The 27,926-nt window shown below is 39.6% G+C and overlaps 1 protein-coding gene across 1 annotated transcript; it reads right to left on the bottom strand.

The window, feature by feature from the left end:
* Window positions 1-137: 137 nt before the first annotated feature.
* LOC127647945 (forkhead box protein K1-like) lies at window positions 138-25,974 on the bottom strand. The gene is made up of 9 exons (XM_052132475.1): window positions 25,498-25,974; window positions 21,455-21,652; window positions 12,484-12,640; window positions 11,803-11,949; window positions 11,472-11,665; window positions 5,893-6,059; window positions 4,084-4,338; window positions 3,702-3,890; window positions 138-3,136 (listed from the first exon to the last, which is right to left on the bottom strand). The coding sequence occupies exons 1-9, from the start codon at window positions 25,902-25,904 to the stop codon at window positions 2,937-2,939; spliced, it is 1,914 nt and encodes a 637-aa protein (XP_051988435.1). The 5' UTR covers window positions 25,905-25,974; the 3' UTR covers window positions 138-2,936.
* Window positions 25,975-27,926: the final 1,952 nt, after the last annotated feature.

Below are 27,926 nucleotides of genomic sequence, written 5' to 3'. Positions count from 1 at the left end.
AGAATCCACAAAAGCAAAGCAACTGAGATTTTATCATTTGAAAAAAAGCTTAATGAATGATAAAAGATAGATAATAGTGGTCAAGGAGCAAACATACTAAAGACAGAAGATGCCATTATCACAAATTCTTTAAAAGATTAGCAATGAAGTATATTTATTCTTTCCAAATACACAATGACATTAACTGCATTGACAGAAGAAAAGCCCTCATATGCATTGTGCAGTTTAATACACGTTAAAATATGCATTGTACGATCTTACAAAAACAAGGTGATACAATTTTGAAGAACAGTAGTGGGGGGTGTTTTGTCTACAGTGGATACAAATTATGTCCAGCGTAATAACTTGTTTCAAAAGTGGAAGGAAACTTACATCAGTTCAGTTTAAATTAGAAATGTTTAGTGTATAAAGGTTTGCAAATGCTAATATGCAACAAACACACACACGCACACAAAATCAGAATACCAATGTGACAAAAATACTCCTTGGTTATAAATGCATACAGACACAGTGAGATTGTTAAAAAAATAAAATAAAAAATATGAAGGCAGTGAGAGCCAATCCTGTAGGCTATGTATAGTATGTTGCTAAATGCAAGACTATGACAGACAAGAATATATATATTTTTTTTCTCCATACCATTGGATATTTCATAATGATCTAAAAGGGGTTGGAATCACTAAAGCCTTCTACTTAATGAGACAAAACATTGCATCAGTAAATGCATTTCTTTCCTTCGACAGGCCAGTCAAAAATCATTCGATTTTATGAAACAAAATAATAAACTTACAATGGAATAGTGGTTCTCTCAATTGTTTATTAAATACCACATAGGTATTAAGATGTGACACATCAAAAAGTCCCACAACATTGAGAAATATCTGAAAGGCCATTAATATATGTATCTGTATATAACTTCAGCCTTGATATAAATGTTTTAATTGATCATGCAACCACAGAAGATTGTAGCTTTTTCAAGTTTTTTTTTCTACAATGCTCTGTGTTAAAACCCGTTAATGCTGCACTCCAAAAGACTGGGATGTATTGCAGATCACTCTTGATTTGTGTGGAAAATCTGAAGTTTTGAATCAATAAAAACTTAAAAATGAGCACTGATGGAAAAACAACTGTTCAAATAATAAAGAGAAAGTAGTGAGATTTGATTTCCTGTCTACTTTTAACATATTGCTCCTGTCACAAGTCCACAGTGTATTATATATATTCTTCTAGATTCCTACATTCTAGGTACAGTTAAATAGCGGTGTATTGTTACACAGCAGAATGATGCGTACTGTTCTTTATTTACTCTGTGTTCAAACAAACCTGAAAATGAACTTTAAGTTTCAAAGTTGGATGATGTTGTCTAAGTAGTATATCACAATTATTACGGAGTCCTGAAAGAAGCAAAGCGCTAAGGCACTAATAATGAGGATATGTATTTGGTCTGTTGAAGTATCCTTTCTACTTCTACTACTAAGGAAACACTGTACAACTGTGTCGTACAACAACATTAGCGTACAAATAAGCTAGCGATAACATTTAGCTTACTTACAAAGTACTCTAAGGTACTTTTCAACATTTGTGGTGCATATTATTAGCAACATATAAAGCGGCTACTAAACTATCCCATTAGTGATTGTCTTGAAAACCCCTTTTTGATAATTCTAACTATATTTTCACTCTTCATAAAATTAGAAAGTCTCATTAAAGGCTGCAATTGTGTATATTACCAAAAAAAAAAAAAGCTTCTTACAAGAACAAATAATTGCGAGGTCGCGAATTATCTAAAAAAAAAAAATAATAAAAAAAAAATACTGAACATTAATTTAGTGGCTTCTATGAACATTAAAGGATCACAGCCTCTCCAACAATCTATATTTAACATTTACATTCCTGGGTCTTAGAAATGGAAAAGCATTTGGTTGACATTAATCCTGTCCCAACAGTTAGATACAACAGTATTTCAACTGTTTACTTGCTTTCATCCATTGATGCAATCTGGATCATATTACTACACAAGATATCTACGGAACGAAATTTCAGCCAAGTGCTAATGGGGATGGACAGATACAACTGAGCTACGTTAAATAGAATTAACTTAAAACTTAGTCATTACATTTTTTAAACACACAATTTTTTTTTTTTTAATACATATATTGTAGGTCACAATTGGGTGTCATAAACCATAACAAATAAACAAACAGTTCCTACATTCATTGAGTTAATTTAAATTTTGCACTAAATAGACAAATTTTGAATTTCTAGACATTTCTCTTTGTTATAAGCCAGCAAGGAGTCCTCCATACACACAATAATAATAATAATTGTACATTACAATATGGTATGATAATGAACTCCATCTATATCTATTTCATATCTACTTTGTAGGTTGCTTCATGTGCTTTTTAGTAGTAACAATCTTATTTCAAAATTTCTAACTCTTCCTGAACAGGGAGATAAATAAATCCTCACAAAGGCTGCACAGGCAACTGCAGTAACACTGTGACCTCTAATATATACTGCTTCAATTCGGAGAAAGACTCATGTTCTCAAACTGTTATAGCTGCATAGGTATTGGTCCCACCCCAACCCAAAAAAAAAAAACTCTCAACCTGTACCTTGTGAGGAACTACTTCATACCTTTGAGAGACACTCTTTCAAACATTCTTTACAAGATTAAAAACCCCTAAAACATTAAAACTGTGTGAGCATTGAATTTTAATGCTTCCAGATGTAGCTCAATGAATTCCCCCCCGCCATGAAACACGTTTAATCTCTTCATACAAAACAATCGATTCCGTTACCCATGTTCGGGTTTGTCGTTTTCAATACATTAAAGTTCTCGTTGAAAGAAAACAAGACACTTTCCCCTTGCTCGATAACGTTATTGAGGAACGTGCTTTAAAGATCCATCATCGACTCTTCCACTCACGCATTCATTCGCTGGCGTCTTGGTTCATTGCTACAATAACAGGTTGGGGGATTGGAGTGATGGCAACTTCCTCCATTTTTGGCCTTTTGGGCTCAGGCTCATCATTGCCGGACTCTTCGACCTCCATGCTGGGAGGCCTGTTGACTAGTACAGGAGGGGATGTTGAAGCCTGGGCAGCCAAGATCTGCAGAGGATTGGTAAGAGCTGAGGGAAAGAGGAAGAGGCCAAAGGTTACATTTGTTGATTAAAGACGGTTGATTTTTCTTGATGAAAATTATTAATATCATATGCAAATCTTTGTTTACTTTATGGGCGTGTTCACACTTACACCTTTTTAAAAGAGCCAAACTAAGACACTTTTATGTGGACCAAAAAGTAAAGTTTTTTGTCCACTTTAGTAGTAAATCAAAGCAATATTGATGACAATGATGGTGATTTTTATTGAATATTTCAGTTCAATTAGGGCTGTCAGAAGTTAAAGCAGTTAATCATGATGATTTTTTAAAGGGGTCATGAAATGGAGAATCAAATTACCTATAATCTTCTGAAAGCATCTGGCTATACAATACATCCTCATAGAATACCCTTGAATATTTCTGTCTTATATGTGTCCAGTTTAGGGGGCAAATGATAATATATATAATCATCAGTGTTCCCTTTTTGCCAATTTTTTGTTAAAGTTAGGAGAGCACAATAACTGACAAATCAAATCAGTCAACCTCTAGACCAACTTCAGAACAGTGAACAAACACACAGCAGGTACACATACCGTAAGCACTGGATGATACACTGGTGATGGGGAGAGCATGCTTGCCATTCTGCGCAATGGTCTGTACGGGAAGCTGGTGCATGGCAGTCTGCTGAACGACAGTGTAGCTCTGCTGCCCCCTATTGGCTGAGCTTATGTGACTTCCTACAGCCTGAATAACTCTACTGCCAACCACAGGCATCTCATCCACTGCACATACACACAAGAGAGACAGAGAGACTTGTTAGGGATAAAAAAAAAAAAAATGAAGCATCATCTATAGTGTTTAAATGTTATCATGCTAAAATATTTGACCACAGAATGCCACAAAGGACCAATCCGAATCAACTATTCCAGAGTGTATTAAGCAGATATATACAAGAAGAAATGGGTGCTTTTTTACTTCTTTGATCTCCAAAACCATCAACAGAGCTGGAGAAGGTGTTAGCCAGGATGTAGCCATTGGGGGAGCTGGTCGAGGTGGTCACTACACGGACCATGGTGACAGCTGGCGCCTGTTGCACCACATGAATGGCCTGACCAGAGGCCTGGGAGGAGCTGATGATGGATGCTGGCATGTAAGCAACAGGCTTGTGTATCGCAGCTGAGGGCTGAGGGGGCAAGGCCATGATTACAGGCTGGGCACTCACTGGAGAGCCTGTCAGACAGGAGCAATGCCAGAGAGTGAGAGAATATACACACACATATCACCAGATGAGGTTAAATGAGGCAAAAAGTTTTATTGTTATTCACAATATATGAAGTTGGAGACAATGTATTTGCTGGCAGGGGATGTTTCCATGGTTACATTTTTCTTTGCTTGCTCCTGCTTTGATTTAGAACACTTGATTATCAAATCAAAATAACAATATGCATGGAAGTGGGAGTAAAAATACTGATAAATATTGTCAGTGGTTTTAGATCCGAGTAGCCTAGTTTCCATCCACCTTTCGTGCTATTTTGTTATCGACAAAGTGAAAATGCAAAAAATAAAACTGCAAAATTTGCCGCCTTCTGTCCGTTTCCATTCTAATGGCCTTTTATCGATAAAAATGGTGTTTGTGCGTGATGAAGTCACTTTGTCACACAAGTTTTGGTTTATCACAAAATAAATCTGCCCTGAAGCCGTTTCCATTCAGAAATGTGGTTTATCTCTAATTCGCCTCCCAGATGTCCCTAATATCTTTTTCTCCAAAGTTTTGGTAAAATGGGGAGAGTATTGAGACAGTTCAATGAAATTAGACAATTTACTATCATTTTAATTTCACAAATAAAAGCAATCAGAAGAGGAGGAATTGCAATCAAAAGGCAGCAGTTGCCCTTCTGACAGGACTGTAATATTGGTCCTGATGTTGCGCATATCGCAGGTTGCCACCGACCGGTTCCGCCCCGAAAGTGGATCATCATGGCCCTGTTCAAGCTGGCAACCTACACCAAGTAGTGGCGGAAATTTCTGTCTCAGTATAAGGACCATCAATTGATGTGTATATGCTTTGTGCACAGCTAATAAAGAAAAAAAAAATATGCAGTGTAATATCAGGGTTTACATATGATACATTCCAGATACATTCTGAGAATGTCTTTCAGCCGACATTATTCGTCTACAGAACATATTTTAATATAGGTCTAAAAATATATTTTTTTTCGTTTGGTAATTAATTTTTTTAATTTAATGCTTTTTTTCGTTTGGAAATAAAAAAAAATTATTTAATGCTTTTTTCGTTGGTAATTTATATAACTTAATACAGGGGATTTTGCTGTGATTTTTTCAAAAGTAAACTAAACAACAATTTAATAGAACTGGACTGTAACTGTAAGCTGAAGCTTTTTTCCTAGTATTGTGTATTTATTCTTAATTTAAAACATCTTTATGCACAGAAATGCATACAGTCAACTCCATGACTGCAGTTTATTATTTTGAATGGTGTTTGGAAAAGGAACTTTAATAAATAATACTCTGATTAAATTAATTGCAAACAGTGGCCATTCATTTGTTCAATGTGCATGAAATATTTGTGTTGGCACTCCTGGAAGTGTCATTTTTGCAGATCGGCTCTATATGCAGTAAAGACCAATCCATAATCACATACAATAAATTGGATTTCAATACTGTCATCGTGATTAACACTGTCATGTGCCAATTGTATCTACAAAAAGTGTTTCCAAAAAATGTTTTCACGACATGTTGTGTACTGTCAGAACACACACTTACCTGGTGCACTCTGTGAGTATCTATACTCGGGCACAGAAGCAAGCTTGGAACCAAAGTCATGCTCATGAGACACTGGTGACCCTTCCCGGGACAAACACTCAGGGGTCTGCAGGCCACTTGAATGTGGAGACAGGAGGCCAGAGTGGGTGGGAGATGCTGGGGCACTCCTGAAACCAACATAATTATCAGTCAGTCAACTGCACCAAAAGCCCTGCCTGAACATCCTGTCACACACAAACCATACACACTGTGTATGCAACAAACATATGTAGAGATTATACTCCAAGCAGGGTCCAAAATTAACTTTTTGCCAAACCTGCTAAATTTTTCATCACTAAATATTAATTTTCCAGCCATTGTTTTGGTATATGGTGTTGTTTTCTGTTCCCTATCGATTCAGTTCACTCGACATTGCATTTCATCACTGGGGAAAATCTTTTCCACGACCTTGTTGAAGCCCTTGTAATTTTTCTTGTGATTGGCAATGATGTTTGAGCTCCACCCCTTTAGACACACATTTGCCCTACATAAGCAGGTGCTCAAAAATAACTTCTTCTGATTTTCTTCCTTGAAGACCGACATAGTCTTGTCTTGACAACAACAGATCATCTCACGTGATGATCTCCGGACCTATGTGAATGAGCATGGTGTTATCATATTTGGTGGGTCTGACAATGATAATGATGCCGTGACCCTTGCAGCATCGGACATGGGAGAATGGTCCATGGAGGATGCTGCAGCCCCTTCCCCCAGCGAGGGTGAGGAGCCCACACTGTCCACTGACAGAGAGCTTCTTCGAGTCCTCACACGGGGTCTTGAGTGGTCCTCTCCAGAGGAACTGGTAAAATCTCACCTAGATGGGTGATTCCTGCAGAACTGCACCATTCTTCCTGGAAGTCCACGACGAGCTCACAAAGACCTATCATGCGCCCCATTCGTCTCGCATCCAGATCAGAAGAGCTGCGGTTCTCACAAAAGTGGACCACGCTGAGGATGTGGGATATGCTAAACTTTCCCCTATTGAAGAGGTGGTTTCAGCTCATCTCTGTCCTTCTACAGCTATGGGATGGAAATACCGCACCGCACACCCCTCCAAGCCGTGCCAACTGATGTCCACACTGGCTGGAAGAACTTACACTGCGGGGGGCCAGGGTGGTTTGGCGCCACATAGCATGGCAGTGCTTCAAGTTTGTCATGCAATCTCCTCAAAGAAGTGGACGAGCAAAGCCCAAATCCTGATGTGGTTAAAGAGCTCCACACCACCACAGATCTGGTGCTGCGAGCTTCTAAATTTACTGCACAGGCCATCGGAAAGGTGATTGGTAACTTGGTGGTTTTGGACCAGCATGTCTGGTTAACGCTCATGAAAATGCGGAAAAATGCCGCCCTGCTGTTCTGTTTCCTCTGTGTTTTTTGTAAATAAAGGATGTATTAAAGAAAAGAAAAAAAGCGCTTGTTGTGATCACATGGGATGCTCTTCCTCTTCGCGTTTCTTACTTGAAGAGCTCTCACAGGTGTTTCAGACTTGGTGCAAAACACAGTCTCGAGACACACCATTGTTATGGGCAGAGGTTCACAATCTCCTCGCATACCGTTAGGTCTTTAACACATGAGACCTCTGCAGTGTTTGCTCAAACACCATCCTCTGATTGCATGCTCTACTTGATCCCTTGTGTGTTCCCTGTATGTTTGCTGGTTTATTGTTTGCTGTACCTTAACATTATTCTCCTGTTTAGTGTGAAGTTCCGTTCTGTTGGTTGCTTTGTCTCCAGTGGTGTTTGACCATCTGATCAACATTGCCTGGTGATTGCTTCCCACGTGTCGGGAAACTAGTTCTGGGCTCTACTTTGCACCACACCACTCTTCAATGGGTTGTTCCAGACCTCCACAGCAAACACACTGACGAACACACTATACTCACCCCAGTGGCTTCCTTATTGAGCTCGACCAAGCTGACGCTGTACCGATTTTGTGTAGACTGATTGTGTAGATTGTTGTAGCTGCAACGCTATCTTGGCTCTGGTGGATTCCGGTGCTGTGGGATATTTCATTGACACAAACTTAGCCCTAAAAAGGTGGCTTCACAGATTCCGACTGGATGAACCTATCACTGCACACACGCTTAGTGTAACGCCCCTCTCTGTCATCACCCACTCTTCCAAGCCTGTTACTATGGTTTCCAGGAATCACACTGAACAGCTACCATTCCTCCTCATATGATCTTCAGCTAACCCAGTTGTTCTTGGACAACCGTGGTTGGTAACACACAACCCTCACATTGATTGGGCAACCAAGTCTGTTTTGTCTTGGATCTCTTTCTTTTTTTCTCACTATCTTAACTTTGCTGTTTCCCGTGTCCAGGGTTGTGTTTCATTGCAGGATGAGCCGGCAGATGTTTAATGTGTTCCACTGGAGTATCACGACTTGAATTGCGTCCACGCACCTCTCCGCCTCGAGGACATTTGTATTTCACTCTCGGCCCCTGAGAGGGAGGCAATGAAAAGATTTATGAATGATTCCTTAGCAGCCAGCCTCATCCGTTCTTTCTGATCGCCTGCAGGGGCGGGGTTCTTCTTCATGGATAAGGATGGCACACTTAGACCCTGCATAGATGATCGAGGGCTGAATGACATCACCCTCTGCCGCTGATGTCCTCAGCTTTCGAACCCTGGGGGGCATCCATCTTTAAGAAGTTGGACGGAACACTTACCATCTGGTCTGTATAAGTAAGGGGAATGAGTGGAAGAAGGCATTTAACACCGATAGGGAGCACTTTGAATATTTTGTCATGCATTTCGTATTGGTCAACGTCCCCGCCATCTTCCAGGGGCTTGTGAATGACGTGGTTTGAAACATGGTCAATAATTATTTTTTTGTTTATCTCAATGATATTCTGCTCTTCTCCCAAAATATGCAAGGCCAAGTGCGGCACATCAGGCAGGTTCTTCAGCGAAGGTTAGAGAATCGACTGTTTGTCAAGGTGGACTGTGCATTTTTCATCCGCAGTCGGTTCCATTCCTGGGGTTCAGCATTTCATCCGAGGGAGTGCGTATGGACCCAGCAAAGGTTAAAGCCATCGCTGAGTGGCCAACCCCAGATTCACACAAGGCTTTGCAGAAGTTTCTGGGGTATGTTAACTTGAAGATTTATTAGGAACTATAGCCAAATTGCAGTGCCTCTAACGGATCTTACCTCCATGCGCATTGAGCTAAACTCAGATGAGTTTCCCTCTGCACCAATTTTAATTAACCCTGACCCAACGTTACAGTTTGTGGTGTAGGTGGATGCGTCAGAGGTCGTGTTGGAGCGGTTCTCTCTCAACGCTCTCCCTCGGATGGAAAGGTGCATCCTTTTCACACAGGCTAACTCTGGCCGAACGGAATTACGACTTCGGTAACCAGGATTTACTGGCTATCTGGTTGGCCTTTAGTGAGTGGCATCACTGGTTAGAAGGTGCAGGGATACCTTTTGTGGTTTGGACTGATCACATGAGCCTACAGTACATCCGTAGCGCTAAACATCTTAACTCTAGGCAGGCTTGCTGGTCGTTATATTTCACTCTCTCGAATCGTCCAGGTTTCAAAAATGTCAAGCCCAATTCCATTTCTCTATGTTTCGAGATTGAGACCTCCACCGCCCCAGTGGACACCATCCTTCCCGATTCTTGAGTGGTGTGCATGGTGTCCTGGGAGGTGGAGGCTAAAGTCCGCACCACGCTATGTAATGCTGCGTCGCCCAGCGGGTAAGCTGTTCGTTCCGCGATCAGTTTGTATGTATGTTCTTCAATGGGGTCACAGTCCAATGTCACTTGCCACCAAAGAGCTACTTGTACTCAAACGTATTTGGTGGTTATCTCTTGCACAAGACATTTGTCAGTTCATTGCTGCTTGTCCTATTTGTGTGAATAGTAAGACCTCCTGTAGTCCCCTGGCCGGGCTCCTCCAACCGCTGTCAGTCCCTTCAAGGCAAAACAGCCATTTTAACCTCCCCAAATTCCCCCCAGCGATGGAGACAGCGGTAGCGGTCATTAATCCCGTCTTCCGTACTCATGTCCTCCCTGTGAACGTGGTTTCTGACAGAGGCCCACAGTTTGTCACGTTTTTGGGCAGTTAGTTTGTCCTCTGGGTTTCATCCCCAAGAGACCGATACTCAGTTTTCATCTCCTCACGCCTTTTTACAGAGGTACGGACCCACCTGGAAAGCCACCAAAGAAGCCCTGTTATGGACTGGCATTGTGTTAAGAGGTCAGCAGACCGACACCGGTCTAAACCTCTGACTTACGTGTGTGGGCAGAGGGTTTGGCTGTCCTCCCAGGACATTCCACTCAGCCTTTCCTCACGCAATTTGGTCCCAAATTCATCGGACCAGGACATTCCACTCCGTCTCTCCTCATGCAAGTCTGGTCCCAAATTCATCGGACCATTTCCCATCACCAAGGTTATTAGTTTGGTGGCAGTCCATCACAAACTACCTCCTCACCTCAACCGCATTCACCCCGTCTTTCACGTATCCACAACTAAACCAGTGTTTCTTTCCAATTTGCACCCAGTGACTCCTGCCCATCCCCCGCATCTGGTTGAGGGCTCTCCGGCTTACACTGTCAGGAAACTTATTGACGTTAGGTGGAGGAGCAGAGGGTACCAGTATCTGGTGGACTGGGAGGGCTATGGACCTGAGGAGAGGTGTTAGGTTCCGGCGTGGGATATCCTGGATCACGCCCTCAATGATCGCTTTCACCAGCAGCAATGTAATGAGGAATAAGTTTTAATATTATTCACAAGATCTTGTGCTGATGGGGGACGTTTCCATATAGTCACATTTTTCTTTGCATGCCCTCGCTTCAATTAAAAACACTTGATTATCTATGGATTAATGTGGGGATAAATACTGATGAATATTGTCAATGATGAAAGATTTAGATACAGCAAATCCACCCATGATTGTTTATTTCACCTCTAGTGACCCCTGTTATACTGTAGAACTAATCAGTTCTAACTGTAAAGTCCCCCAGCACCGGCCACAGAGGGACACAGATAAATAAACATCAGCATAGAATTTTGCAGATAACTACTGTATAGTTCCAAAAAGCAACTATTGGTACAGATTATTCTGTAAAACTGATAAATCGGTCTACCTCTAATTTAAACCAAGCATTAAGTTGAAATTCTCAATATCGTAATGGGCCATAACTCCGTTTTACACACCTGCCAAATCCAATTTTTACCCAAATGTGGCAAGTGTTAATTTTGGACCCTGCCTCAAAGCCTAATGCAAGATCATTCAGAGCTTTCAAAACCAGAAAGCACATAGAAAGCTTAAGCTGCTTCAAACAATGACTCCTAAAGCAGAAATGACCCAAACGAAACTGATCAAATACAAAGAGGCGACAGACTTACTTTGTTCTGCCCATTGAAGAAACAGACAGAAGGGAAAGAGGGAAAACAGAAGAGGCTAAGCAGTCTTCTAAAAAGGCTAATAGTGAGATGTGAGACTGTGTGTGAGGTATAGCAGGATATAATGGTGTTATAAGAAGGACAGAGTGGTGCAGTGGTGTGCTTCATGTGTCTGAGAGCTCCCACCTGGAGGAGAGTGGGCCGAAGGGTGTGCGGAAGCAGGATACCCCTCTTTGCCGACGCTTTCGGAAGGCCTGCTCCACCAGCTTGGCCTCAGACGAGGGGTCTACACGCCAGAATGAACCCTTTCCTGGCTCTTCCTGTGAGCGTGGCACTTTAATAAAGTAGCGGTTCAGAGACAAATTGTGTCTGATGGAATTCTGGAAATATGATTCAGAAAAACCAAATTAGTTAATTACAATGCCAGATCTAACAATAAACACAGCTCACATTTTAATAAATACAAAGTACTGTCAGAAGATAAAGATAGTAGAGATGAATTGGCAGATAAACTGACCTGCCAGCCTTTGTCGGCTGTTCTGTAGTATGGATAATGCTTGGTGATGTGAGCGTAGATGCCGCTTAGTGTTAGCTGCCTGTCTGGTGCAGAAGAGATGGCCTGAACGATCAGCTGAGCATAAGAGTATGGAGGTTTGGATTCATCCTGAAGAAAGAGAATACAGTGAACTTTGGAAACAAACACAATGTATTAACAAGTGTTCAAATTATACGAGAGAACTGCATGTGGATTAGACTATGTGAGCTGTACGGAGTAGAGTTGTGTGATTTTGCCAGGAGCGAAGAGCATTTTAGTTTTAAGTGTGTTCTCTTGCACAAAGATTGCTCTGATATCAGTCCATCACAAGCGTAAGTTAACGGGATAATGTTAAGAATTTCAATGAAGCATAAACGTTTCTCAAATACAAATTTATTTGATCTTCATTCAGTGTATTCATCTTGTGCCTAGGCGTTATTAATAAAATATTACGTATTGAACATATTAAACTTTAACAAACTTTACAGTGGAGTGGAACACAGAGCATTGTTTCTTTCAGCAGGAAATGCAAAAAAGAAAACCCAGAGTGGAGCTGCAGCAGAGTGATTACAGAATGCTCCGAGTGGGAGGGTAAATTGCTGTCGCTCCATTCCACTCACATACTCTGATGTTAAACCAGCTAAGGATCATAAAGGCTCTCACCTTAGGACTGTCTCCTCCTGTGGCTTCAGTACGCTGTTCTGATACAGCCTTGGCTGCGAACTCAGCTGCCAGCTGAAGATCTGAGGTGATGTTGCGTCCATAGCGGAATCCTGAAGATCCTGCGCCACGAGGACTCGCTGGACAGGAATTGGGAACACTGTGTAGAGGAGATGGAGAGCACAGTGAAAAGATCTCACTTAATAAATAGTCCAAGGAGACTGTTCCAGAGTGTAAAGGCATAATCTGGGTTATTTTCAATTTAATGTCTACAGACCATAGTTCTGACACATTTACAAAGGAAGCCTAGAAGGCATGCGAAATAAGCAGATAAAATATGGTTATACTTTCAAAACTGTATGATTGTTTCATAACACTGAAATATTAAATGTGTCAGCATAAGACTGGTGTGATTTTTGAATTGCTTCCTAACATTGTCTGTGCAGTTATATCCAATCTTTCACATGTCATGACAAGCTACAAAGCTACACAATTTGTCTTGGTGTGTGCAGGGATATCGGGTGGGGACTTTTGAAAGGATGTTATGTAATTTTCTGTCAAGCACTGTTGACATAAAACAGAGTCAGAAACACACAACAAGTTCATCCATCTAGAAAAATTGCTCAACCTCAAAACTTTACACATCAAGTAAATTTTTTTTAACTGAATTCAAGTGCTTTAGAAAATATACTTGAGCAAAAATACAAAACCTCAGGCTTATTTGACAGCTAGGTTTCCACTGTAAATATATTAATGTACATACATTTCCCATTTCTTTTTACAAAATAAGAGACAAGTTTGTGAAGAGACATTTTTATGCAGAAATGATCTCAGATTGAGCTATAACACATAGTATTTTGTAACTTATTGTAGGGGGTCAGTGTCTCCCCTATATATGCATTCAGCAACGCTTGCCAAGTCTGTTCGGATAAGGTCGCTGACAGCAGGTAAAGAACAATGCCATGGTTCTCCTTCCATCTGCTGCATTTGACACAGCAATCAACCAGATTCTCCTGTCAACCCTCACAGCAAAAGGAATCACTGGAACAGTGCTTCGCTGGTTTGAGTCTTCTTACAGTTTGGTCCTTCAGGGTGTCTTGGAGGGGAGTGCTGTCTAAGTCTCACCAACTAGCTACTGGGATACGCCAGGGTTCAGTACTTGGGCCCTTCCTCTTCTCCATATGCATGTCATCACTGGGATCTGTCATTCAGGCACATATTTCTACCATTACAACACTGATCACACACTACTCTACCTCTCATTCCAGCGTGACAAACCTACCCAGCAGACACTTTGTCTTGGATGAAAGAACATTACCTCCAACTCAACCTTCCTAAAGCTGAGCTTCTTGTGATTTCAGTGAGCCAAGCAGTTCAGCACAATTTCACCATTCAACTTGACTCATCAACGATCACACGAGCCAAGACAGCCAGAAATCTTGGGGTTGTGTTTGACAATCAGTTAAACTTCACAGACCACATCGCAAGGTCTGCCCAATTGTGGAGATCTGCTCTGTACAACATAAGAAAAATTAGGCCCTTCTTATCTAAGCATGCCAAACAACTCATTGTCCAGGCTCTATATTAAATTAATAAATGTAAGTGAAAAAGAATGTAAAAAAATTCTGCTGCCACCCAAGCTAAATTTACTGCAGCCAAGACAAATTTAGCATTTGTTCAGCATTTTATACGCTCCAAATATACGTCTTATCTGCACCGCAATATTTTCGCATTGCAATGGAAGCTTGGTTTTTATGAGAGATATCACAGAACCACTCGAGTCACATAACCATAGGGTGCACAGGTTTCTCTCAACATCGCATTGCAAACCACAAAACTGATGTGACCCATTTTAATTGTATTGACAATTTTCTAGTTTAAAGTTCTATGGAGGAAGTCAAACATCTGAAAGAGTAGACAGTCCGACATGCTAAACAGCACAGAGGAAAACAACACCACAAACCAAAATAAAGGATTTCAAAATTACGCATTATATGATGCGTTTATTGACTAACATTAGAATATGCACATTAAATACATAGGACTGCATATTGACATAATGGTGCGTTTTATTTTTGTTACAAAAATGCTACCCAGGCAACATTAAAGGTGCAATATGTAAGATTGACAATAAGCGTCTGAAATGGGTATTGCAGTCCAAATTCAAAGTATTAGAAAGTTGTCTGCCCTGCCCCAGACTTGAAGCTCATGCAGGTTGCCAGAATGTTGACCTGTAAATTAGTCAACTCAGTATCCTTTTTAAAGGATTTCTGGGTTTTAAGCGGTTTCCATCTTCCAAAAGCATCTCCAATATATACACCTCTGGTCATGATGGTTTTTAGATGGATGATGAGGGTTTTTAGGTCAGATGGAATCGGTTATCTCCGATCCAGTTCACTTGCTGGTTTCCATGGCTGCAGCATGCAGTGTTGTTTGCCTGCAAACTTGTTTAAATCTGGCTACCCGGCAGTGTCTAAATATTATTGGTGAGTGGGCAGGATCACACAGGCCAAAACATAAACATAATTCCGGCCTGAAATGGAAACTTCAAAGTAGAATATACTGGCTGTAGCATCGTTATCAGAGAAGCCAGTAATTCAACTTGAATCCTAAATCTCTAATTACATATTATGGTTTAGTACAATATAAATATTACATTTAGCACCTATAAATACAGGTTACATTTTTTAATTTGTTGGGTCATAACTTGATGTCCAATGTAAAATCTGGGTCCGAAGCAAACCAGCTGAGAGCCACTGATGTATTGAACAGTAGTGTTGATGGTTGTGTGTGTTTTGTTAAATAGGTTTGTATAATCTATTTGTATTTATTTGTAATAAAAACAAGTTATTTTCTGCATTGAGGCATTTCATTATTTAACAATTATTATTACAGCTAGTGTCAAAAGCTCCCAGTAATTGAACACACACATGACAAGGCAAACATGAATATCCCATTTTTAAGTATTCTATGGTGTGGCAGAGCAGAACTGCGCACTGCCCCTTTAAGGATCCACAACCACCAATTAATATGGCTGCTCATCAGATTACCAGGTGTCAACAATTAAGGCAACTATAAAGGTAACAAGGAAGATGGCCGTTGAGGGAAAAAGAGAAACAAGTGAGATTTGAGACTGGTTTGAGGTGAAGTTGTGCAAGTTTGCTGCTTTGTATTGTGATGTGGATATGGAATGTGATTGGAGGCGAGAGGAAGAAACAACAAAGGGTCTAATTTGACAGTGCTCATCACCAGAGAGTGAGACCTGGATATCATAGCCGTTCATTGCACTTCTTGAGTAAAAGTGGGGTGGCATGAGTTTGTAGGATTTGCAACTGCTGAAGAGCTCCATGGTCAAGGTGTGACGGAAAATTAAAGGTCTAAATTGGAAGTGGCAGGCGATTCCTTGATTCTTCTGACCTACCTTTATTCCCTGTTGTTGAACTCTCACTCTGCATCCTGCAGTATTGCCCACAGTCATCATTCAACCCCCCCCCCACACACAAATAATTATTAATTAATAATTATTGTTGGGTGTTTTGTTCTGTTGGGATTGATGTATTTGATAATTGATTATTTCTGGTATTCTGTTTGTGAGTCTTGGATTCCTTGCCTTTTAATTACCGTTTTCTTTATGCTATTTGAAAAATATACTTGTGCTTTTAATGCATGAAATTGGTTGATTTTAAGAGCTATCTGGGACAAAGTATTAATTTTGACAGGCCCAAACCTGTCTGGCACCCGAATTTGATTTATAATTATTAATTTAAATTTAGTACAGGGGCCACCGTTATGGTTGTTGAAACTGTTCCTCCACCAACGCCTGTAAATACGGGTCCAGCTATGTGGGCTTGTGGACGTGCGCACAACAGCACTCCTCATTTCTGTATGAAAATGTTTGCACAAAGGTTTCACACACAAATACGTGCGTATGCACAGCTAGTAAATTACACCTATTGTCTTTGCTAATCAACAGCATGCCACAGATGCTCCACACAAGCATTAAAAATATTACAACCCTTGTTATGCACCTAATATGAAAAAAAAAACAAATCTTCAAGTCGGTGAAGATTCTGATAAACAAATGAAATGGGAAATTGGCCATTAGCTACAGGGTTTCTGAAATGTGCAGATAATAACTTTATTTAGGCAGAGGCTGAAAAGGATATCCTGAGAAATACTATTTTAAGGTTGTGTTTATAGTTAACAGTTCAGAAAGTCTCCCATAACGTAGACACACCACACCATTTCTTTACTCATGGTGTTATTTTTTTACCGTTGGCACTCTGACAGCAGGGCACAACAGAATGCTCAGATAAGGCTGTTGTGCTATAGTCTCAATTGTGTTGTGCAGGCAGAGACAAACAGGCCTCTCTGAATGGTGAAGGGAAGGCATTTGTATGCATGAGGGCACAGCGGGTGGGGTGGACTCGGTTGAAGTCCAGTCCTGAGCCAGCACTTTCACAACAGCTGGGCAACATTACAAAAACAACTTAAGGACAAGCAAAGGGACCAACAACTCTTACATATCGCTTCTTAACGACAACGTCAGTCCTCAAATGTATTGCCTTTTTTTTTTTTTATCAGAAACGATTCAAAAACAAGGTATAAACAAAGTCCTAAGGAATGTGTAAAGAATTTATATTGGAATTTAAATTCTGATAAATTGGAGACAATAACTTTTAAATAAAATGTTTTAAAATACTCTCTCCTGTCCTAGCTTATTTGCAGAAAAAACTAGTAAACTACTCATAGGTTTAATTTCACCAAAAATTGTAAACACTCGTTCAGTTTGTTTGAGCATCCCTATGCAGCAATACAGCTTTGGCCCAACCAATGGCATCTGTATGTCCACCAATGGTAAGATGGGGGGAGGGCATTCATCTCTGTATGCATTAAGAGTGCACGCTCATGGGCCGAGTGTTTCCGCGACAGAGTGTGCAGCAGCCAGGTGCAGTTTCAATCTCTGCCCCTTTGATCGGGACATTCACGCAACTCATAGAAGAGGCGATGACTGCACAGAGTGCAGATTCCAGTTTCTGAGTTTGTAGTTATTTACAGGATCTGCTTCCAAATTATTTGAACTTTAGTAAAGCACTTAATATAACTGCATTCAAGATGTAATCCAGGGGTGTTTCCCTTAAAGAGCTCCTGCTCTGCATATTCCACAACGCGAGTGCTTCTGTATTTACTTATTTGCTATTTTTGCATTATAACTATCTACATCACCTGAAGCTGTTTGAAAAATTAGAGTGCATCTGGTCTGTGAATTGTGTAATTCTTTCTCTCCTCAGTCAGGCGTGAACTGCAGTGTTGCTCTTGCATGTCATAATTACAGTTTAATGTGATCCCATGTTACGTTAAATGAGATCAAACGACTATTCAACAACAAATATTTTTGATGAAATTTTTTTTTTTTTTTGCTGATGTTGTCGATAACAGACTAATAATTAGTTATTATTAATAATTACTAATAAGTTATTGCCCCTATTTCGCCATTGAAAAGCCTTTCTATCAAACTAAGCAGAAGTTAAGTTACACCCCGTTATCTCACATTTGCACTCGGTATGGACAAAAGTGTCCAGAGTGTTTAATTCTGACATTTTTTTAAATGTTGCTTCGAGCATATATGGCTGAACTAAAATTATGTATTAATAAATCCCCTTTCTGCTGGATGGAGTGGATTGTGAGGGAGGTTAATATACTTGGTGACCTATTTGAGAGTGGTGTGCTTGAAAATATGGTTCAACATTTTGGGATTCCCAGGTCTCAATTCTTTAGGTATTTACAGCTGAACAGCTGCTCTGTACTGTTTTTGGGAGTAGTTTCCACCCCCCTAAAGCGGCAGATACATTGGGAGTGGTGATTACTGCTTTTGGAAAAGGTCATGAGGCATCCGTGTATTACTCCCTGCTAATTCAGAGTCTGGGGGACAGAGCTTTAACATCTCAAGAGATTATGGGAGAAAGATTGAAACTTGTTATTGGAGGGAGTGTGGGCTAGGATTCTAAAATATGTCAAGTCCGCATCTAGGGATGCAAGGCTGCACCTTATGCAATTTAAGATTTTACATAGATTCTATTGGACCCCCTCTAGATTGTATAGACTTGGTCTCAAAGACACACCCACCTGCTGGTGATGCTAATCAGAAAATGGGGACACAACCCAAGTTTTTTGGTGGTGTGTTAAGGTCCAAGAATTTTGGTTGAGGGTTCAGAGTTTTATGTGTAACGTATGGGGCACTGAAATTTCATTTTGCCACAGACTCTGTATTTTAGGTGATGGGGCGGTCATTAATATAGGTTTAAATATAGGAGTTCAGGGGGAGGGACATAATTTTATTCTGTGTTTGAATGTTGTTTAATCAATCCAGTTTCAAACTTAATCCATCCAAAACTTAATTAATAAATTCTTAACTTTTAAAAAGTGAAAAATATAACTTTTTAATATGTCACTGCATTTTTACTGTCTTGCTTGCATCTGAAATCTCATTGTTTACGCTGTCCTTTGAGTCAGACAAAAGAAATGTAGGACACAGCGCTTTGGAGTTTGGACAACACTGTTGTTTTAAATGCAATATAAATAAAGCTAAGCTGAGATTAAAGCGCAAATGCTGTTATTTTAATTAAATAAATCCATATTTTACATGTGCTGCGTGGTTCACAACGGCTAAGTGCTCTGCTCTGTCATCTCGTAAAGCGTGAATGATTCTCAATGTCTGTGGAGTTTATAGTGGATGAGTGGTCAGATTTATTTAAAGTAAGATTGCAGCCTTTAGCGGTTTAATAAGTCACGATTTTAATTTGATTAATTGTCCATTTCATTGTACAAGGAATACAAAATAAGCTTGTGAGCATTTAAAAAAATTAGAATCAGAATTAGCTTGATTGTCAAGTACGCTTACACATACAAGGAATTTGTCTTGGTGACAAATTCAGTCAAAAGCAGTCGTGTGTCAAGTCATATTGCAAGCTGGTACCGGATAGAGTAGGTGTTTGGTACTACCGGTACTGCAGAAACACTGGTATCATTTTATCTTTTTTATTTTTGTATCGATTTGGTACTGCAGTACCGGTAATATTGACAACACTAGTCTGAGTGTTCTAAATAACAGCGTCCTATGTGCATTTCCAGTTGAATTGTATCTGATTTCATTATTATAAATAAATCAAACAGTAACATCACATGAAACAGGTCAATGTGTACTGCCATGTTTTGGCCAACAAATGCAAATAACCAAATACATCTTTGGGAATGGACTCCTAACAATGCATTGATATGAAAAGCAATAGCAAGCGACCACTTCTAGCAGAAATCAAGCATAAACACTGAGGTTGGTGAACTTAGCTACAGCCAAAGGGATTCCAAACGGTCATGTGAAGTAATTATTTACAGAGAACTCTTTAACTGATTAATTATTAACCAATTTAACAAACAGAAATCTCTTTCGAATCAAAACAATATCATCCCAGTTTCTAGGTAAATCACAAGGAACGTTTAGCCTAGCTTCATCAAAATTATCATGAAGCATAAAGAAAGTGGAGCAGGAAAAACATGACACTGGATCACATATGTACAAAAGAAAGGCTGGTGTTGCTGGTTGTACAGTACATGGCAGTTGTTCAAGTTGCTCCATGTGTGTGGAATTCAAAGCTCCATGCACATCTGCTGTTTGTCAAGCAGGCAGAAAAGTTTGGGAAAAGTCCCTACTCAATCACTAGCGAGAAGAGTGAATCCTGGAACTCCTGATACAACTTCCGAAAGACCAGAGAAAAATATTACAGTAGAAACTACAGCTCAGCAGTGAACAACTAGTTCGACTGGCTGAAGAGCTGAATAGAAGGAAATATTCCCCACAGCAGGAGAAGAGTAATCAGGAAGGACAGAAAGCATGTGTATGTTTGTGTTGGGTGCAGGAGCAGTCCAAGGAATGGGATGGGGTGGGGGTGGGGGTGGTGTTTGGAGGCCTCAGAAAAAGGAAACTATCTGAGGCTCAAAACACCAAACCACAACACTTTCTGATCCACCAATCAGAGCGCTCGAAGCTCAGCACATGCCATATATGGTATGTGCACACAGCATGCTGGTGGTGCAGAAGAGTGAAGAGGCCACCAGAGGCAGGCTTTTCTCACCACTTGTGTATCAACATTGGATAAACAATTACATGTGAAAGCTTATATACACCTTAAAAAAAAGCATCTCTTTTGCATATAAATCCTGGTGCTTCAGTGTAAATGCATCCCTCAGGAGTATATTCAAATGTAACCTTTGTTTTGAAACTGACATATAATAATAGGAATATGCCAAAGTTATTGTTCCATTGTTTAGCACCATTATTGATGTGCAATTTTTAAAAAGCCTACGCTAAACTGTTTAGTATTTTCTCTTCTGCAATTCAACACAGTGGAAAGCACACATTGTATAGCTTTTCTTACAGAACAACACTGCAGATCTTTTTGCATTTTCCTCAAAACACAAAATTTCTGCTTTCCCATTGTTTTCATGAGGCTACAATGGAGCAAGACATCATGGAGAACTGGAATAGTTCTCTAAAACCAATAAATAAAGGAACAGTTCACCAAAAATTTCATTCTGTCATTATTTACCCACCCTCATGTTTAATATGATATAATAATAAACTATTATGTGCATTTTCCGTTTCGGTTCAAAAATTCTTACTTTTGTGTTCCACAGAAAAAATAACAGTATATGGATTTGCAACAAAACAAGTAAATTATGACAACTTAAATTTTTGGGTGAACTGTTCATTAATACATTTCTAAGCCAAAGTCCTGAATTTGCCTTTCAGTGACAAAAGGCAGACAAAGTTTACTTTCAATAGATCCAGAAGAGTACACAAATGCTTTGTTTTATGTGCTAGCTATAGACAACTATTCATTTCAGTGATTAAAGCAGTGATCCAACTGCTACAGCATCAGTTGTTCTCTGTGCTGCGGCTATTCAGATGAAGTCATACCTAATAGTTCCTGTGGGTGAAGGCAGGGGACTCATCATACTTCTGAAGTCATTTTCAGGAATGCTGATTTTCAGTGGAGAGATTTGTGAGTAAAAGGGTCTCACAGGGGAAACGGGAGCCTCTTCCTTCTGTGTCTGCTTGTGGTAGAGCGTTGTAAACTGAATCTTTATCACCGTACTGGGAAATCGAAAAGTGCACCTGTAAGGTGGGACAAAGATAAATAAAAAAATATATTTAATAAATATATTTTTAAAGTGCTATATTATACCTCAAATCTGCATCTTTATTTAAAGATCTGCATCTTTATTTACTTAAAATATAAAATATAGAATTTATATTTTAATTACATTATCAAAAGAATATTTTTGGAAAAATTAGAAAATCAGGAAGACTGACCAGCACTAAGAGCAAGGCAAAACGTGTCACAGCATTAGGGTAACGAACACACAATCATTCATATTTGACCAAATTAGAATATAACTGCTTAAAACAACCAAACCCAATGCATATGAAAGACAAACAATTGATTAAAAGATTGCAATACATTACAGTTTTGAATAGTACAATAATAATAAACAAAGGATTACAAAACTATCATTCCGTGAACCAGATATAATATCATATTGCCAGGTCCTTCCTTATTAAGTTGTTAAGGTTCTGTTTAGAAAATGCTAAATGTAAACTTCTGGAAAACGATCCCTCCCATCTACCCTTCTCCTGTGTTTTTGGATTGTCGGCATTGTAGTCAGAGAATGATGAACTGGTGCACTGCCTCCACTGGCCGTATTTACACAAGTGCTGCACCAGGAAGCCACTTTAATGCTACAACATACACAGTGCAGTTGTTTAGAATGGCTGGCTGGCTTGACATGCGTCCATTAATGGTTCAGTCTGTCCGTGTTTTCACAGCAGTCTGCAGGAATAGTAGCTCTGACCTCATGACAACAAGCTCCATAGATCTATTATTCTCCACACTGATAAGACAGATGGCCTACACTGAAACATATTAAAAGCAATTCTGAAAAGTACTGGAAAGCCAGACAGTGATTTTATTCAAATCTAGACACAAAGAGCTGAACATTAGCCGCAGCTACATTAGTAACTACATTACTGTTTAGCACAACTGTGTAGGGACCTCCAGTCTGATTTAGTTAACTAGTTGAACCACTTCTCAACCAGTGTTTACATTTGAGCCTAAAATCATCAACAGTATGAGAATTGCTTGCATACTGATTAACTCTACTGATTACAGATACTGGAACTGGTAGGCTTTATCAGAGACCTCTAATGAAGAAGGATCAACTACTTGCTGATTGGTTTTATATAGACCATTTCAAGGACTGTTCACTGGTGACGTTGTTGTTGTTCCATGAACATTTCCTACTTGTCAAAACAGAGACTATTTAGCAGAGATGGGCCACTTCTACTAAAATGAATGAGAGAAATTGGAATGCCCAACCAAGAAGCTCTAGTGCACAACAGTCAACCCGCCTTACAGGTAAAATAGACCTTTTTCCACAGACAGTGATGACAAATTCCACCTTATTTATCAGTGTAAATCTCACAATTCTATTTTATATTATAATTTTTTTAAAATGTTGAGTGTAAATTTATAACATTATTGTGTGTGTTATATTACCCTGGAATTAGTTTAAAAAAATTAATTACCACAGCTGCGAGGTGGTTTCGATTACAGCTGCTGAGACAGTGACAGTAAATTTGGCATCTTCTCACATTTTACTGTCTTAATCCACCACTCTCTATTTTTCTCCTCATCTGGAAAGTCATTCAAATGTAATAGTGGATATTTCTTTTGTTCTTGGAGCAAATGGGCAAGTGAAAATAAAATTTGCTGTGATCTCCCATTCAACACTGTCGAAGTTTACACTGCAAACGTTTACTTCCGTGTCGCAAAACTCGGAGTGTGAAAAATGTCTATAGCAATAACCTTTTAGATAGAGAAATCGCCTGCCAATCAACTCGAGAACACGCATGTGCATTAGCTATACAAGATGGTATAACTGTTTTTTTTTTGTGTAATCTGAGGTAAAACAAATACAATTTATTATACCAGTTGTGAAGGAACGACATGCCCTTCCCAAGGATCATCATTGCCACAGCTCGAATGATCCCAATTACGCCATTCACAGAGTGTCATTGGTGTGTACTGTCGCTCCAAGGAACGTTTCGCAGGTTTCCTTGACCGTGGTTTTCTGACTGGTGTCCACTGTACCATGGGTAATGTAGTTATTTACCATGAACTCTGCTATCAAACAAGATTTCTAAACAGTGATGTTGAAATGACGCAGACAGATGCTTCGACGGAAGTATACCATCAGTTAACAATCTGGTAGCTCACAGTAGGTCTGTTTTTAAAGGTTTATAAGTTATTATTGAAAATCAATTTGTCTATGGGATAAATTAATGTTTTTTTTTTTTTAATTCCGGAACAAGACTGTTGCGCTCTATTCCCCTTAAGTGCAGAGGCCCAGGGAAGACTGACCACTTGAATAAAGCTGCACAGTGTTGTCAGATTCTACTGCTTATTTGAAATATTGAGATTTCAGCCTTTCCCCATTCAAGTAGATAGGAGCTGCACTTTCATGCCACTTGTTTACATAGAAAAATAGCTGCCAAAACAGCCACAGAGTTGACTGACTTACCAAAAAAAAGACACTATGTTAAAAGGATTCGGAACTATGCTTGGACCGTTCTAATTCTTTTGCTTTTGTTTACATTCTTGAAATGGTCTATAGATTATTTATTACCAAGATAAATATCAATATTCATACTCCTACACTTTGAAACTAAGTAACAACACTGCCATATTGATCTAAACATTTTACATTTACATTTATGCATTTGGCAGACGCTTTTATCCAAAGCGACTTACAGTGCACTTATTACAGGGACAATCCCCCCGGAGCAATCTGGAGTTAAGTGCCTTGCTCAAGGACACAATGTTGGTGGCTGTGGGGATTGAACCAGCAACCTTCTGATTACCAGTTATGTGCTTTAGCCCACTACGTCAACACCACGCCATTTTACTACAAGATTATATGTAGATGAATTCGAATTTAAAAGTTTAATTAAAATTAAATTCTAACACAACTTCAAATAATTAGAACACCATATCAAATCATTGGAATCAAAATAAAAATATTTGAAATTAAATCATTCGAATTCCAAAGCTGATAACACTGAATTTTGAATGGCAAGATTTGTTGATGCTGCAAAACAACCAAAACAAGAGGACATGCACATGTTTATCCTCAAAGCAAAAAAAAAAACAACCACGCAGATGGTTGTTACTACTCAAAAGTGGTCGTTCAAGTTACTATAGTTCAGGTATATTTTCCCATCTGTCCTTTGTCTTCTGAAGATTATAACGCGGTTACTACTGATCTGTGTCATAAATACGGCCTGTATCTCAGATTTGCCCACAATTTAAGTGGTAGACCCAGTCGCTGCTGCGCGCGCGCACACACACCCTGCGGTCGAAGTGTGAAACGTGTAACTTTCCATGTTTGTATTTTAACTTCTCTTGAACGTCAAACTCTTTCCAGCAAACACTCAAGGGTCACTAATGTAATACTATCAAGGTGAACACGTTCCGGTGTCTAAAATAAATATTTAATCCGTTGACACATTCGAAGTTTAACTGGCTAATTTACTCCACACAACAACCCAGTATGACACTCACAATGCCACATTAATACTAAATAATATCAGGTTATCCTTAAATAAAGGCGGTTTGATGAGAATGCACACAAATTGGTCGCATGAAAAATAAATTTAAAGTTACATTTATGCACAAACAATCTTGTTTATGCAATTTTACATAAACTGCAATTATATTTTGTTCTTTTCAGAATTGAATTGTTTTGAGATTGCATTTGTATACACCATTCAGTCGGATTATGCAGGCGTTGCATTGAGCCTGTTAATTTAATCTCTTGTATGTTTAGTGCATTAGCTCACCATGCATGCCAACTGGTTTAAGGGGCTAATTTTAAGAAACAGATCTCATTTTAGTAACTTACTCCCTCGGTAAGAGAAGTGGAGGTGCGCCTCTCCTCTGAAAAACGCCATCGACAAACACGCCGTTCTTGCCGAGACAGCGCAGGTAGAAATGTGGCTCCTCGAAGGCGATCTGCAGATGTCTTCTGGATATGAAGCTGGAGTGTCCCATGTTGACGTCCACGGAACCGTGCGAAGAATTCCGCCCAACAGTCACCGACTTCTGGCGCATGACGAACTCGAAGTCCCTGCCTTCCAGCCGCGCGAGGGCCTGCGACGGAGGGGAGAGGGGCATGGAGGATGTGATCCTGGGCGAAGTCGAGGAGGAGAGAGTGTACACGGGTGGGATCGATATACCCACCGGGCTACAAGGAGCGGATCTGAGGGCCAACAGGGCTCTCGCTCCGGTATCATCCCCTAAATCAGCCATTTTGTTGAAAAAAACAAAGAGGGGATTGCAAGCGCAATGGCTTTGTGTTGGCAGGGTTCAATCTGTTGCTGTTGGTGGTGGTAGTCAAAACATGGAGAGGGCGCATGAGAAACACGTCATGGATTCACGGATCGGAGCAGCGCGAGTCATAATCATGCATTTACTCTTCACGGGCTTAGAATGAATTAGCGGGGGATAGTGAGATATTCATATTATTTGTCGAAAAAGTCCAGTTATTCGATTGCATTAGCCGTTTCTTATTTGTTTACAAGTTTCGGCTTGGTCAGAATCCAAACACCGAGCTAACTGGCAAATAAATGGTTAATATTATTGCAGTTTCTGGAACCGGACGACACGTGCGTTACATGTGGCAAGAAAAACAACACAATTTGATGTTTACCACGCGCGCGTCTGTTCGGATTGTAATTTAATACATGTGGGTTTTGATGTGTAATCCTTTTTCTTTCTATATGAAAAACATTTTGAAAGGTCAAAATAACGTGACGTGATTGGAGAAGTGACGTCACCGCGCATCGACCCAGTCTGCGCGCTGTCTGTTTATAAACAGAGAAAGAACAAGGCAAAATCAAAGCCCGGAAGCTGGAATTTCGTTGCTTTTAATTTGGACGTTCAAATGAATTTATTACAACTCTGTGCGGTTTTCATTGCCAACACAAGGTGTCTGTCTTCACTAATGTTTCGGCAGTCGTTCTCATTAGACACCAGATTTAAGGTTATAAATTAAGGCATCTTAACACAGCCGAGTTGAGCCTGCTCTGTGTAAAGAGACGATGCTGCATAAGCCAGACTAAATTAAGCCTGCTCTGACCTACCTCAAGCATTATAATATCAAAGACCGTTCTGATGCTGCTTTGGTTTTGTGCAAATGAAATTTAGCTTCAGGGCAGTATTAAAGATGCTCTCAGTCATTTTTTCTCCCATTAAAAATGCTTTACTCCTAAAGAAATTCATTGTAAATTTGAAACATATGTAATAAATGAGATGATTGACCACTCACATGAGATGAAGAGTTTAGTCATATCAGTAACTTTATAAAAGATGTTTTATTCTACATGGGGGAGGAGCACCCTCTGCTGCCATTTTAGAATCACATGACCAGCTGAATACTAATCACTTAATCTCAGTAACCATCTTGTTATTGGACACATTCACTCTTGGATTAAATTAATCATGGCTGATAGTGAATAGTGAATTTCTACACTGGCATATGTAACCGAAAACTATTGATTTTGAATAAATGCTGCATCCACACCACTAGATGTTACTGTAAGTCCAAGATGACATGAGGAAAAAGTTACTGAGTGCACCTTTAAACTTTGTTGTTCTCATGGTAGAGCAAATATTTCATAATTTCATTTCACATTCAAAAGCATAACTTCCTATTTTCATTTACATCATATTTCTAGTCATAATTTTATATTTAAAATGAAAACATTAATCGCATAAAATTATCTATACAATGAGAATTGCTGTGTAAAAATGGCTTTAGAACATTTCAAAATTTCTAACGTCGAACACCTTTGCTTGCCATTAAAACTATACTATATATATAATTAAAAAAATATATTTCTTTAATTAGTTTTTAATGTACACTCACCTAAAGGATTATTAGGAACACCATACTAATACTGTGTTTGACCCCCTTTCGCCTTCAGAACTGCCTTAATTCTACGTGGCATTGATTCAACAAGGTGCTGAAAGCATTCTTTAGAAATGTTGGCCTATATTGATAGGATAGCATCTTGCAGTTGATGGAGATTTGTGGGATGCACATCCAGGGCACGAAGCTCCCGTTCCACCACATCCCAAAGATGCTCTATTGGGTTGAGATCTGGTGACTGTGGGGGCCATTTTAGTACAGTGAACTCATTGTCATGTTCAAGAAACCAATTTGAAATGATTCAAGCTTTGTGACATGGTGCATTATCCTGCTGGAAGTAGCCATCAGAGGATGGGTACATGGTGGCCATAAAGGCATGGACATGATCAGAAACAATGCTC

Source organism: Xyrauchen texanus, chromosome 8 (genome assembly GCF_025860055.1).
Source record: "Xyrauchen texanus isolate HMW12.3.18 chromosome 8, RBS_HiC_50CHRs, whole genome shotgun sequence".
In the NCBI taxonomy this organism is placed as follows: domain Eukaryota; kingdom Metazoa; phylum Chordata; class Actinopteri; order Cypriniformes; family Catostomidae; genus Xyrauchen; species Xyrauchen texanus.
The sequence above is the reverse complement of the archived record's forward strand: the minus strand, read 5'-3'. Positions and strand labels throughout refer to the sequence as shown.

Coding starts and splice junctions, on each gene's coding strand:
- LOC127647945 (XM_052132475.1), bottom strand. CDS start 25,904: ATGGCTGATTTAGGGGATGATACCGGAGCGAGAGCCCTGTTGGCCCTC. Junction 21,653..25,497: donor CCACTTCTCTTACCGAGGGA/GTAAGTTACTAA, acceptor CCCACCTTACAG/GTGCACTTTTCGATTTCCCA. Junction 6,060..11,471: donor TTCGGCCCACTCTCCTCCAG/GTGGGAGCTCTC, acceptor TGTTGGTTTCAG/GAGTGCCCCAGCATCTCCCA.